Genomic DNA, 16410 nt, shown 5'->3' on the forward strand with positions numbered 1-16410 from the left:
TTCATTAAAATTAGGCATAGGCTGTAGAGCAGGCAAATACATACAATTTGGAGTAAATAACAGATATTTTAATTTAAATAAAGTGTACAGAGTGGGATATTGTCAGATAAATTTATTATTTAGTATAAACTCAAATTATATTAAGTTATAACTACATTTTTTGGTTTTGTTATTTTTTTATTCGATGTGTTTTTTTTAACGTATTTCATGTTTTTACAGTAAGACACATTTTATAGTTTACAAATATACAATAATGCTGATAAATAATTAAAAACATTAAAAAAAAAAAGGTCGTAAAAAGATGTTTTATTATTATTTATGGTCGATTTCAAAATGAAATACTCTTTCTGTTTTGTTGTGTTTTTCTTAGATGTTTTTGAATTGGCTTATTATCCGTGTTGACAGGTGAGGTTCTTTGTGCCATTTTGTAATTGTTTACATAGGGGCTTTGAGTGTTATTCTTTGGAGTTTATTTTGGAGAGTTTTTAATTTTTTTAAATTTTTGTTTGGGATTTGGCTGCCCACACAGGATGTACGTAGATTAATAATGGTCTTATTATTGTTGCGCGTGTATAGTAATAGAGAGCATTTCATGCGGTGGTTTAACAACCGGTATAGGATTTCAATTTAATGTACCATCGATATATTTTTTCAAAAATAATAAATTCGTAACATAATGTAACATTTTGTAATACGATGATTTATACGGCTTGTGAACTAATTACCATATACTATATGTACTTTATATTATGTAATTGTATAGCACCTTCATAATAATGTAGTGGGGAGGTTTTCTCTAACATTTTAAGCGGAGGCAAATATATTATATTGCCCCGATGTTTAATGCTCTAATTTATTATATATTTCAACGCATTATTTTATCAAAGCATTATGACTGATTTATGAATATTTATAATTTTGCTGTGTTCTTTATGCAATTATTACATTACAACAATTATTATTACTTTTCAATATTATTATTATCGCAATATTATAATTGTAACATTTTCCTCCAGACTATTTTTAAACACAATACATTAAAAATATTAAACTTAATTCCAGTTCAAACAACTATTTGCGAAAAAGCTACTTCTTGGCACTAAATTATTATGTATAATAATTACAAAAAATGATGACTATCTATGTACATTGTACTTGATACAATCAATCACTAGACAGATAAATCACACATTATAGGTACAATCCACTATTATATTTATTTGAAATTATATGAAGATAGATACTATAACTTATAAGTAGCTAATTAGCAGTCATTAGTCACACTAAATTTAAATGAGCATATATAAAACAGATTAGACAGTATTATAATTTACAACCGATATTCCAAATCGAACGTAAACGTTTCATTAAGGGCACATTAATATGTATTATTAATATAATATAATACAGTAGGTACCGTAGGCATAAAGTATGTGTTCGACTACGAAATACTAAAATTGTTTAATTAATTTTTTTTTTAAGGGTATATATGGTATTTAATATGAAATGCAAACTTCATAAATTTAAAAAATTCAAAAAAAATTTGTTATAATTTTGAAAATATTTCATAGACATCCTTGTAATTTCAAATATAGCCTACCAAATGTTTTTTTTCGTAGCATAATTTTCCCAGTAACCACAAAAAATACAAAATATTGAAATTGGGATTGCAAGTTTATTAATTTGCTTTGTTCAACTAGTGACTTGTGACACTGCGGCAATTACATCCATTACGACATAAGCATACATTTTAGACTTTTCCGATTTCGTTGTCTTTGATAATAAATCTGTAAAATTAAACTTTTTATTGATTGTTCTATAAATTAATTTAAAAAATAGTAGGTAAAATTACTGAGCAAAGCTGCTAGGACCAAATAAAGACAATAGTTTAACTTCACACGCCTTTGACGACGTTTAAATTTGGTATAGTACAACATACATAAGTAAAACTAAGCCAAATACGTGAAGTATTTCCATAAAAAGCACAAAAAGAATATCGAATCATAGCGATTTTTACACGACTTGAAGAAACAAATTATTAATGATCGTATTTAATTTATCTGGAACGATAAATATTAGCATTAAACACCATATCCATTAAACACGTTCTTCCGTTTGAAGGTTGACAACATACAATTTATCATGACCTATGAAAAAAAGAGATGACGATTTGATTAAATATTTGATTATAAGCTGCAAGTGCTGCTGTGTATAATAATTACTTAGGTTCTTATTGCAGAATTTGACAACACGATCGGCCCTGATTCAGTGGCGTCATTTCAGTTTTTGTGAAGGAGGGGCAAAAGTCTTGACCGACCCGTAATAATAAAAAAAAAATCGCGAGCTTACAATTTATTACATTATAATTACATTTTTATATCAATACAAACAACCTTCTTACATAATTTTTATATACTAGTAAGTAACTAGTAGTTACTATCACGGTTATCTGCGATAACCATGGTTACTCTAGGCATAAATAACACATTTTTTTGAGAGATAACAATGATTATGAAGGAATGCGCTGCGGTCGCATAAAAAAAAGTCCATGTCATAGAGTAATTATTACTCTATGGTCTTTGTGCGGTCGATTATATTGATTATTAATGATTATTGTTATCTCGACTGACGTGATTTTCCACTTTTCATAAGATTTTAAGACTTTTCCAGAGTTTTTCTAACCCGTTTCTTTTCGCATATGCGTAATATGCGTCTTTTGAAAGTCCTAATACATGACTTCATGTACAGTTTTTTCGCCGTTTGCGTTCGTAGCGGTTGCGATCGCGGTAACAAGTACAACCGCCGCCGACGGTCCTCCGGACGTTTTTCTGCGTTCTTTTTATTTTCTTACACAGAATCGCGGATGTCAATCGACGTACGAAATATTTATTCTAATTTTTTTTTTTGCTTAAATTTACACGTATATAATTATACTACGTAGAGCACTGATGTTTGATTCGAAGTCCATTAATCGGTGTAAAATACTGTTTTTTTTTAATTCAATTAATTGCATTTTATCGTATTTATACATACCTATTGATTTGTTGTTCTCGGTAGGTTTAACGAGTTGTGCTACACATTATAAAAGTTTTTCTCGACGATGTTTGTGACGTTTGATATTTCACTCATGGTATTATAATATAGACAATAAGTGCAGACAAATATATTTAATAGTATGAAACATTTTTCTGTCGTAAGATTTATATTATGTAAATTAATTAGGCTTCTGGAGTGTAAATGTGTAATAGTTATCCAACGCTCAGCTAATAAAAATCAATATATAAACGTTATGATGTATGACCCAAACTATCAGAGTAAATAGATATTTAAATAGCTCTGTTATAAAATTAAGTGTATTTAATGATATCAGGTTTCCATAACTATGGCCAGTGGTGAAGTTATCTACGCAGATGCACCATCCGGAGAGATACCAAGTAAATTTGTACAGAACTCCATGACAATGACAAGTATTGAAGACAAGATTTATAATCATCTGCAGCATCTTCGCATTCATCAACATCAACATTTAATATGACTTCATCGAGGTACTCGTTGGTGAGTTCCTAAAAAAAAAAAATGTATTTTTAACATTTAGCTATCAGACCAATTAATCAAGCACATAGCTTTTTAGTTTTAAAAAATAGAAACTAGTTCATTTATATTTTTGTTATTTGGAATACTTGAATACATAAAAATTGGATTTTCTATAAAAAATTGAAGTCGTAATTTATTATGATTAAATTTTTATTTTTATATTAATTAAAATTTTGTTATTATTGAAATTAGATTTAATAAAATTATTTTATTTAAATTTTAAACTTTTTGATTGGAAATCAAATATACTAATTTATATTAATAAAATTAATTATTTCATCAATAAAAAGTTATATAAAGAAATAATCAAATAATATCAATAAAATGTCAGTATCAAGCTCCTAGTTCAAATCTAATATGATGAATATAAGAAAAATGAAGTTTAATTATTCGTATTAAATTAGTAATTAAAAAAATTGTTCCAATAATTACATGTAAACCGTGAAATCCTGTTGCTATATAAAAAGAAGAACCAAAAATTGAATCTGAAAATGTAAAAGTGGCTTGATTGTATTCTAATATTTGAAGTAATAAAAAATAAATACTTAAAATAATTGTTAAATTCATTAGTGTTTCAATAAATTGTCCTTTAATTTATCTTTGTCAATATCAGAAAACCGAACAACCTAAAAATCAAATACTTACAGTTAAATAAAATAAATTCAAACATTTAAATAATGTTGATTAGTTTTACCTTTGATTTTAGTAAGACAAACTTGGACACAGATTGAATTTTATAAATACAAGATGAACAAAGCGAACACAGTAATTGGCCCAGCTACTATAAAAACGATAAATTAAAAATTATTTAATTATAAATAATCTTCATTTTTTTTTCAAGTCACGGAATTTTGCTCCGGCTAAACATTCTTTGAATGGCTTTTCAATCATTAAAGATGGTGTATCTTTAAATTGCTTAATATTTCTTATGGCAACTACAAAATATAAAAACAAATATATAAATATAATTCCAAAGGAAAGGCATAATTATTATAAGTTATAAACCCAATGTTAATCGTCATTAATAATGAAGTAAAAGTAAAATAAATATTTTATTAGATAACATTTATTTTAGCTATTCAGTTTGTATTTTTAATTTATTGTATACATAGAAAGCGATGTTTATGTATTTGTTTTTAGTTATGTTTCGTAAATGTTTTCCAATGAGTATATAATATATATTGCAGATGCAATGCTTGATTTCTACAATTTTTATACTATTGAATTTTAATTATAAGACTTATACCTATTGGACTTATCGCGTATTTTTTAGTAAACGATAAATTTAATTATTCAACTGTTTTAATCACTTTTAGATTATTGTTTTTACCTAGTGTTACTACTTACTCTATAATAAACACTACTGTTAAGGTAAATATAATATATATTGCTTCTATATGATATCTTTTGTTGGTATTTCTTTATATTTTAAAGTAGAATATCAGTAATTTCAATATCATGTAACTTGAATAAATACTATAGAAACTACATTTGTCATTGATCATAGATAAAATTATAATCTGTAAAAATGTGTAAAATTTGAATTCAATGATATGATATCATTGTACACAAACGACGATTCTGAGCGGAAGACTGTTGCGGAAAAATGCTTTTTTTTTGTTAAATAAATTCGAAAAACTACCTATACCTACTGGCTACCTATATACATATTTTGATAAAAATCGATAATTTAACCTTATTTTCATACTATTTGATTATTATTTATTAATACAAAAATACCTATTATAATTTATTTCGTGTGGGGTGTGGAAATCAAACTATTTGTTTTATTTATGGTTGACATTGATTTAATTTACATAGACTTTCATTACAAAAACTGTGATTTTTTTAAAAATATTTTCACAGTTTGCATGGAAGAATAAACATTTATGATTTATTAAATATGATTTAAAAACTATATTATACTTATGTATATATACAATTATATTCTTGACTCATACGTGTGTCCGTAGACACTATTTATGTGATATGCAGATACGCTTCATAAATTTATTACATTTTTAACTCGACACAGATGCAACCTATCTATGAAAACCTATATACCTAATTGACTATGACAACTTTAATACAGTCGAAATTCACATCTCAACAATCAGTGATTTAAATTTTAAAGTCCAGAACTTATAATTTGTTCAGATTAGAATATGACTGAAGACAATTTTAGAAAATATAGCATCAGTACAAGCACGTTATACAGAAAGGTTTGAGCCTAGTACTTAATTAATTTTACATTCAGATTTTAGTATTACCTACCTATTTACGGTAATAGTAAAAGAGTATAGTATAGGGTTTATAGTCATAGGCGCAATTTCAATTAAAAATTGAGGGTGCTTAAGCTCTTCATTTTCCTGGCATAGCGTTGAATCGCTGCTGAATGTGATATTTTAAAAAAAGTATTTCAGGGTGCTAATTTTAAAATTAGGGGTGCTAATACACCCTAAGCGCCCCCTTAATTATGTGCCTATGATCAATAAGTTTTAATTTATGGCCTCGATAGTTCATATTTTATATTAAATATTTTAGTATAATTCTACAGGTTTTAATTTTTAATTTTTTTTTATATTTCTAAGTTAGAACTTATACAGTCTATACAAAAAAAAAAATGTACAATAAGCATAATGGATGATCTTTATTGCAGTGACTTGATTGACATGAGGGAGGTTTTAAATTTAAATTTAAATAATTATATTCTTATATTATTGGAAAAATAGGTACTTACCTAATGAAACACGATATATGTATTAATATTTAAAATGTGTATTGATATTAAACAGTTCATGTATAACTGTATAAAGCATTGATATTTAATTCTTTTAATGAATTTGATACATTAAAATAGTATATAATATATTAGTCATATTATGAAATATATATGTAATAATACACATAAATTGGTAATAATTGTTGAAATATGCATTAAAAAGACAATTAATACGAATATCTGTATTTCATACACCAAGGCCAAAAATTGTATTCTATATAATTTTTTTAATGGGTGATTTTACTCTAAGATTACTCTAAAACAAAAATAAATGATTCTGCGTAACTGCGTTTTATCTATGTTGTACATTGGCCAGAGAGATGATTGAAAAACGATAGGTTTGTAGTCAACAAAAATGTATAATAAAAATTTTCTACTTGACGAAATATTATTTAACGTCTAAGTTTTGAATACAATATAATGAATATTTTTATTTCATTTCAACATACAAAATATATAAAATTTGTTGAAATATGCAAAAATATACTTACAAAATGCTTGTTAATATATTAGCTTAAAAATTTACCGCCAAAATTCCCTAAAATATAAATAATAAAAAAATAAACAGTAAATTAAAAATCTGCTCTGTAATTATAACCAACATAGTTATGTATTATTTTGTGTATACTTACAAATTCAATTTCAAGTGAAAACGAAAAATGAAATAATAGTATTACTTTTACTATCCGTGTCTGGAATACTGATGAATTCAGCACTTAAAATCCGGAACATTTGTTGGTGACGTACTTATTACAATTTGTGAAATTTAAATATTCTCTTTATATTATATTATATTTATAATATTTAAAAAACCAACTCACGTGCCCTCGTTCTTGTATCTATAGCAATATTAATAAATTATGCATATCACGATAGTTTTGGTTACCTATTTAGGTAGTATAAACGAAAGCAATATTTTGGAAATTATGTGGTTTACAGCTACCTATACTGTGGCATATTTAAGATTTAAATGTGTAGTGACATTATAGGCACAGAATACTCAAGCACATACAGGCGTTAAATTCTATAAGGTTCCGCTTAAATTTTTTTTCAATAGGGTTGATACCTGACCTAACCTAATTTCGGTTTTTAGTTGTAAATATACTACCTATTTAAACTAAAATTAACTTAATACTAAAGAAGAATAAAGGATTCAAAAAATTTCTAAAAATATGTAACATTATAAACGGTGATTATAAAACGAAAGGAAAAAATGTTAATATTACTTTAAATCCTGTACAAATCACGTCATTTAATATGCTACAACAACATCATGTGATGTGGAAAGCAGTTTAAGCCAACATAATTTTTCAATTTAATCATCGGTCGTTCAAATTTGAAAATTTAAAAAAACATAATTTAATAATAGCATGTAATAATATTAACTAATATTTAAAAAAAATTATTTTTACATATTTTACAATTTTTTGATGCTTAGAAATCCTAGTCCTACAGTTATTACATTAGCTTAAAGTTACACTATTCACTAATTTAATGAAATTACACACCTATAAATACAATGTAATTCATATTATTTTTAATAGAGTAAGAATTATTTTTACTACTAATTATTAATTATTTTATTAAAGGTTATATAATTATATTAATTTTATGACAATTCGTATCTCACTAAATTTAAATTTTAAACTAATACCTACCGTAATATTAAATCTATAGTATTAACTTTTATGAATTAATTTTTAGTATAAAAACGTTTGTGTGTATTTAATTTAAAGAAATAACGTTATAAAAATCAAGCTGTATTTTTCTTTGAGTGTAGTTAAATATGAAAAGGAATTTTTTTATAAATTTCTAACTATAAAGTAATTTATATATTTTCGAAATTTTGTCAAAATTCTAACTTTAAACTTTTATACAAAAATTTATAACTATACATTTTCGAAATTTATTAATTGGTAAATAAACAATTTATGAGAAACCATATATTAAAAGCATTGTTGAAGCGTTTTTACGCAGCAAATACTTCAAAAAGTAGGTATCGAATATCGACATTTATAAAAAAAAATTTGAAATTTGAAATATGTTTAAATAGTACAAATATATATGTGCAGAGCATGTTAATATTAAAATTTGATGACATTTTGAAGTACCTGTCTAAGGTTATTTGTTTGTTGAAAATTGGTTGTGGTTTGGCATAAAAAAAATCCTATTTTTCCGGTTATTTTAAAAAATACTAAGAATTTTTATTTTTGACTTCTCTAAAGTACAAACTTGATCTAATTTTTATCTAAAAATTTGAAAGTCAAAATATTTTTTAAATTACTTATTGTATATAATACTGTATGTAGATACAAAAAAAACTCACTACTAATTATTTAACATAGGAATTTCACAAGAAGTGCGCAAGTCGAGATGATACCAAATAAACTTGTTCACATAGAGATTGGTTATGAAAAAACTATTCACGACGAGCTCGTGTGTGTGGGTTACAAAGAAGATCGTCAAGACAGTTGTTAGGTTTATGAAAACTGTTCAAAAGTGTTTGTTTCAAACTTTATTAATATTTGTGAGTTGGTATAAAACAGATTAAATGCAGTTGTCAGTTTGCACTCTCAGCAGGAAAATTCAAACAATATTATATATTATAATAATTCATGACTACTTATGTATACCTACTATACCTAAAGTTTGTATGACTGAAAATGTTTTCGATTCGCAGTTATATTGCGTATTATAATTCCTTATCAAATAACTTTTACAATTCATGGCGAATCCGTGACTCTGGTGGTCCTTACTCCTTTGATAATGACATTAAACGGATACAATAAATACATTTATAAATAAATATTGAATAAAAATAAAATTGAAATAGTTACTGTATATTTTCTATATAAGTATAGATATCATTAATTTATAATATAATTGTAATTATTTTATTAGTAAATTGTGATTTGATTGTCTGTGAATTTCTGATGAACATTTCCATACAGTTTATATGCACCTCTATATGTTTTTAAATGTATTCAATTCTCATATTGGTAAATCCTGTAGGAAAATATCTGCGTAAAAACATGTTAAATTAGTAGAAAACATATTAATTTATGTAGCTGGTAAGTTATAATTAAGTAAATGAAAACAATAATAATTATGTTTAAATACCATTTTAAAATATTAATAGTATTTGACATTTTTTGTAATTGAATATGATTTTAAACATACTTATTAAAATTTTCCAAAAAATTCCATCGATTGTCCATCATTGGGGAAGTGCTATAATACTGTGTACTCGTATGTCTGGCAGGAATGGCAGGATACTCTATTGCACTGTTTGCTATTTTATAATTTTCATGTTGTTTTTGATTTTGATTCGTAGGCGACTTTTTAGTATTTTTGACTCTTTGATATTTCTTTATTGGTTGTGGATCATTTGTTTTGAATACAGTTTTCCCATCATTTGACACTGATTGTGTGAGTACGTTATCCTCGGTAATTACGGATCCTTTATCGCTAAATTCGAATGGCAAATCTGAATCTGGCATTCTTGCGGCGGTTGATGTGAAAATCTACACACAAATCAATAAGTTTTTATAAAAATTAGCATGTTTTACAAGGGAGGTATAGTCATTATTTAAATTCAATTCAAATCATTAAATTATTTATTTTTTAAAACTAATATATTCATTACTTAAGGTAAATCTTTATAAAAAAAACGATTTATACGACCTGACCGACCTGTGTTTCAGTTATTATATAGTATATTGTACTATATACTATATATCATCTACTATTACATTTTTATACAAAATCATATGTATAATATGTAATGTGTTGGGAGGGGGAATTCCCACATGACATTTAAACCAGAGACGAAGATCATTATTTTATATTATTACTAAATATTATTTTTCTGGATGCTTTTATATAATTACTAGTAACTAACAAGTCTAATTGGTATGACTTTATATTTGACTCCCACTAAATAAGATGAAATAGTTGAAAAAAAAAATGTATATTTGTTTGCAGTTACAAAAACTATTTGAGAGGAACTAAGTACTGTCTATAACTATTTAGTGCTTGTACCATTTTAATAACCATAAAAATGCACTTAATAATTAGGAAAGTACTTAAAAAGGTCAGTCACTGGCCACTGCAACTAAATTTTATACTATTAAAACACAAAATACTCTTTCATAATATTTTTAATTCAAAATATTATTATAGGTAGGTATTACAACTTAAATATAGCTGATTTACAGTCACTAGTGACACTTCCGTACAAAGGGTACACTGTATACAACTGTACAATACCGATAATAAATTGTTTCCAAATCGAATGTAATAGATTAATTTAGTTCATATTATTAATAAATAATAGGTAATATCTTAATCTAGTACAATTTACTCGATTAAATTCGTTTGTAAATCAGTTGAACAATGTTGTCTTTAACTTACTATACACGATTAATTCTACAAAATATGTAGAATAAAGTTGACAAAGAAAGTAGCATCTAATGTTATATATTCATTGTTTTATACGAACAATTATAATTGTCCAACACGACTTTAAAATTATTAAAAAAAACAACGCGGAATAGTTGTTTAAATCTACGTTTGAGTAGATATAGTATCGTCACTCCTAATTTCTTTCCCCTGTGTAAATTGTTTATTTATTATAATTTACTCACAAATAAATGTAGCAAAATACAACCGAACAACGCAGCTATCGATGTAATCGTCGTCATCGCGTGTGAAATAATGATAACGATAATAATTATTATATATAATATGATTTATGAATGATTATTCCTTATGGACAGTCGACACTATAGCTATTATTGCAACCCGTTAGTACTCCTACAGCGGCTTTTATACGTGCGCCTCTCGCATAGAACGATATCAACAATGTGCGATATCAGACTTTAATCGTTTTAACGCGGCAGTTGGATTCAGTTTGTGCCTAACCAATAGTCAAACAGAAAATTAACAAAAAGTAAACAAAAATTGTAGATAGGTAAACATTAAATTGTAATATCAGACTATACAGATAACTAGCAACTATATTATTATATTATGGACGATACATAAATATCTATTATATTATGCGTATATGTCAATAATGTTAATACAATTAATATTTACTTATTTCATTATTTGATAATAATTTGAATAACGCGTGTTACGGGCGTTCTGCCGTATTATATGTTATTCAGTTCTTTCAAATACATACGACCTGTATTATATAGGTACCGTTTAAGTTACTCATAGGTAAATACGAATTCGTGTCATGTTTACCTTGTCGGATTATGTGCCCACTGTGACAATAAGGTGATGGATAACATAACATGTTTGTAAAATTGTTATAGGTAGGTAGGTACATTATGGGCAATAGTTATTAATTGCATATATAATGTATCTTGTTATTATATTATGCAATAATTGCATATACCTGTATTATTAATTACTAATTAGATTTTGAGCGGAACGATGAATGTATTGATTTTATTATGATATGTTAGTTTTTGTGTGTGTGTGTGGACGAGTACACCATAAAATGCCGACAAAATGCTTTGATTTTCATAAATAGGGGCGGTTTTTAATATAAAATTGAATCAAGTTTATATTTTGGAGAGGTTAAACTTAAAAATTCCCAGTACTTATTTTTATATTCGAGAATAACAAGCAACAAATAATTAAGGAATAACTGAAATTTTTACGTAAAATCCAATTAACGACAAAATCGAATTTGTTTTTTTGATTAAACTCGAAAACGAATAACCGTAAATCCTTGAAATGTTTATGTCATCGTTTTTATTTTCGATAATATTTTCAAAATGTTTCGAATAGTTATTATAGGCATAAGACATTTTTAATGTTTTTTTTTATAAATATCGATTACAAAATAAATTTTCTGGGTATAAATACTAGAAATGCTTGAAAATTTAATTCAAAGCACCTCATTCGTTGTTAATTTTTCAATTCAAAAATATCGAAAATCTTAATAGTCACAATGTTATTTTATGTTTAAAGTTATTATTTTGACAAAATTAATAATAATTACGAAAATCAACAAATTATTTTGTGGTTAAAAATGTATAATTCTTTTTTGTTATTATACCTCAGATTTAAAAATTTAATATAAGGTTCTTTTTAAGTTTTTTAAATCTTATGTATAAAAAAATTCTTTTGGAAAACCAAATTAATTTTTTATGAGAATTTCAAAATGCTGTTCAGATATTTTCGACATTTGATATTCACTCGTAAAATAATTATATCTCTTAATTAAAGTTTTTGATATTTAATTATTTTGATATATATTATATATCAAGATAAATAAATAAATAACAATAGATACTTGACGTTTTTAGCGAATGTTTATATTATCATTTTAAAATCTTAAAATATTGCAATTTTTTTTGTAATTAAAAATGTATAAAAACTTTTTTTTTTATCTGAATTTTAAAAATATAATACAAAATTCTTCATAAGTAGTTCAGTATACTAAAACCATAAAATCTAAAAAGTTTATAAAGACAATTACTTTTTATAGACATTTTAAGTTTTAATTTGGATATTTAAATTATATATAAATACCTAATCATTTTGTTATAATTTAAAAACATTATTCATGGGAGCTTAAACTTTTATATTATTATACCTACACGCAATAACATTTTTGATTTCTTTTAATATGTTATCTATTAAAAGGTACTATAAATCTTTTTCTACTGTTATACGGGATTTACAGAAAGATGTTATCAAATTTTGAGATATACTCAGTGCCGGATCTAGGACATTTGACGCCCGGAGCTAATAAAAATACAGTGCACTTACATAATATTAACTATGGCGGTGAGGGTGTGCGAGTTGTTAATAGTCAACACAAAACAAAATATTTAAGCAGGTATCTACAAATCAAAAGTTTATTTTTTAATTACAAATATTTTTATATAAATCGTTGTCTTGACATATATTATAGTATAGACTATAGTAAATATTATATTTAAAAACCGTTTAAAAATATAAAAACATAAACATAAATAAAATAGTATTAAAGTAAAAAAATTGTATTTTTGAAAATTTAAAAATAACTTTTCAAGCTTTTTTTTGCAGCGAAATCATTGGTTATGTCTTCATAATTGATTTGTCTTGCAATTTTATTTTCTATAGATAAAATACACGTGGTTAAGTCTTGTTTGCTCTGTAGTAGCTAAAGATAGTAAATATGTTTTTATTCGTTTAAATTTGCTAAAGCTTCGTTTACTCGAAACTGAAGTAACTGGCATTGTAAGATATATTTGGATATGTTATATCCATCTTAAAGTTTATTTTTATAAAGAAAATTTAACATTTTAAAAAAGATTGCTTTTTTAAAATTTCATCTATGTTGAGTTGTAATTTTGTAAACATGTTCTTTAAACATCTCTAATTCTGAAATGAATTTAAATTTGTTAAGGTAGGTTATTTTAATTTTATATATATTGCATAAATTGACTCCCGATCTTTTCAATTCTTCCATAGGCCAAAAATAAATATTTTTGGATCTAAGAATCTTGAGTAATATTTTCCATTGATTTAAATTTTTGACGTGGTCCTATTAAGATATTGTCAAAAACATTTTTAATAATTATTAAAAATGTATTTTCTTCACTTATGTTACAAAACTCATCTTCTGCAATTTTTCTGGGTAAAAGATTATTTTTTCGTAATCTGATTTGGAAATTCTGTTTCTATGCCTGATGCTTCACCTTTATTCTTTGAATCGGATAAAGCCTCATTTATTGGTACCTTGCTCTTGAAAATTTTCTATTATTTTAAGGAGGCTTTGCAGATATTTGACAGCAACAGCTGCAGTTGCTGATTTTGGTTTTTGTAAAATTAATACATTATTAATTTTTTCCCAAACCGTAAACATATTTGTTATTATTTTAACATGTATGCTGTAATTTATCCTATAAATTACAAAACACAGTATTTGATTTCATTTGAATTGTTCTTATTGACATTTAATTATTTTTCATACAAAGTATACTATTTTATTAATACAAATTAAAAGTAATATTTTATTTTATTTTTTTAAATTAATTAACGTTATCCAACTATTATATTCGCAATATTAAATTTAATTTTAAATTGAAATAACAATCATCTTTTCGTCTTTTTATTTTTATTAATTAGATTCTAAATTCTTAATAATATCATTTTTTTATTTGTATTATTATTTATTCCTTATTAGGCTTATTAAACACACACACTCACGTGCTCTTAATATCTAAAGCTATTGAGAGCAAGTCAAGAGTGCTTATTTATTACAAGCATGTAATATTATCTATAGTCATATAGTGTTGTCTTTGTTTTACACACGTGTAAAATTGTAAACCTATGTACTTATAGGTACCGGATTCTTACTACCAGTTTATTTATAGTTGATACCAGGGCCTGATTTAATAAAATTAGGGCCAAGTACACAATTTTTTTGGAGGCCCTTAAGTCAAAAAAATGTTATAGAAAAAATCTGCATAAGGGAGAGGGAATGTTGATGATAAAAAAAAATATATTTATAGTGTATACTCTATGGTTAAAAGTGTTAAATGCCAAAATACCTATCTCAAAACTCATAAAATATTTGTACGTTATTTCATGTACTATAAATACAATTTAGTTACTTGGTCTAGTAAATTAAGGACAATGAAAAGACAATACTAATTAAATAACATAACAAAATTATACTATATTAAAATATTAAAAATAGTAAAGGATTTTATTATATGAATTTAAATTAAAATAATTAATTTTCAGTCTTCCATAAAATTATAAAAATGGAAAATAACTTATTAATTTAACAATTTATATAATAATATAAATTAAAATTAAAATTTATAAATTTAAATATTATTTTATATAATTAAAATTAAATAAAAAATGACCAATTTCTATATTTTCTATTTTTATAACATTTTATCATAAAAAAGTTTAAATTAATTATTAAGTATCAAATATTTCTGATGTTCAAACAATTTTCTATAATTATTATTTTAATATTTTGTGATGGTAACTGATTAGCATTGGGGTATGGAATGATAAAAATAACCAAAATTCAACTGACAATTTAATGATAAGAATATACTAAACTTTGAACATTGACATAGTTGGTATTACATTTTAGAAAATACATTTTTGTGGAATTAATTTAAAAAAAAAACAACAATTTTTTACAACTTACAGAGCCCGGGGGTCCCCAGAAATTGTTGGCCAAGTGCAAGTGCTCCATCTGCACTTGCATAAGTCAGGGCCTGGTTGATACGAAAGAAAATTGGCATATTATCGAATTTGTATAGAAAAATATGAATTATGCTTGAACAAATAGTATTTTTTGAAATTAGTTCTACGTTTTTTGTCGGTTGCTCGAGCACAGTTTATATTTTCTTTTACAAATTAGATAATAATGTGTAATTGTATTCTAATAGTAATAAGTATTTGTAGGTACTAGGTAGTAAATGATTATTATAATAATCCGGCCGTGTAGATTTTAGAATCATTAGGATTTATATGTTATATGGTTCTGATCATTTTCATTTTGGGTAAGAGTACTTCATAACGATTTTTACTTTTAAATATTTTGGTCTTGTGTTGAATGTCAGAAAATGTTGGAGTGTGAAAGTGTGAGTTTAGAGAATTTGAATGTAATCTTTTGATTGGTTTGGCTGCAGTCCTGCATCTGTATTAGTTAATTTAATCGAGAGAGAGAGTTATTAAAACGACTGAATTGTTAATTTTTAATAGTAGATTGTGAGTTAAATAATTGTATTTTCGGACATGTCGATAGCAGGTACTAGGTAGCTAATTAAGAAAAAGATATTTGATCGTTTCGTGACGGATTTTCGGTAAAAGGTATCTACCAACACCGGTATACCTAAATGGCTAAATATGTGAGTTATGTAACACCGCGGCTCGTAGTAGATTAGTAAAAAGTAAAATATTAAAAATGTTAGTATTGACACTGTTTAATATGATTATTTAAGGTCTTAGTACAGACCAAAATATTTAAAAAAAATAGTATATATATATATAATGAT

At 25.2% G+C, this 16410-nt stretch overlaps 1 protein-coding gene across 1 annotated transcript; it reads right to left on the reverse strand.

Annotated features, from left to right (window-relative positions):
- Positions 1–9195: 9195 nt before the first annotated feature.
- On the reverse strand, positions 9196–11223 carry LOC113558671. The gene is made up of 3 exons (XM_026964164.1): positions 11023–11223; positions 9557–9900; positions 9196–9396 (listed from the first exon to the last, which is right to left on the reverse strand). Exons 1-3 carry the CDS (start codon positions 11077–11079, stop codon positions 9351–9353), a joined length of 447 nt encoding a protein of 148 aa, XP_026819965.1. The 5' UTR covers positions 11080–11223; the 3' UTR covers positions 9196–9350.
- Between the last annotated feature and the right edge of the window lie 5187 nt (positions 11224–16410).

Source organism: Rhopalosiphum maidis, chromosome 3 (assembly GCF_003676215.2).
Source record: "Rhopalosiphum maidis isolate BTI-1 chromosome 3, ASM367621v3, whole genome shotgun sequence".
NCBI classification, from domain to species: Eukaryota; Metazoa; Arthropoda; class Insecta; order Hemiptera; family Aphididae; genus Rhopalosiphum; species Rhopalosiphum maidis.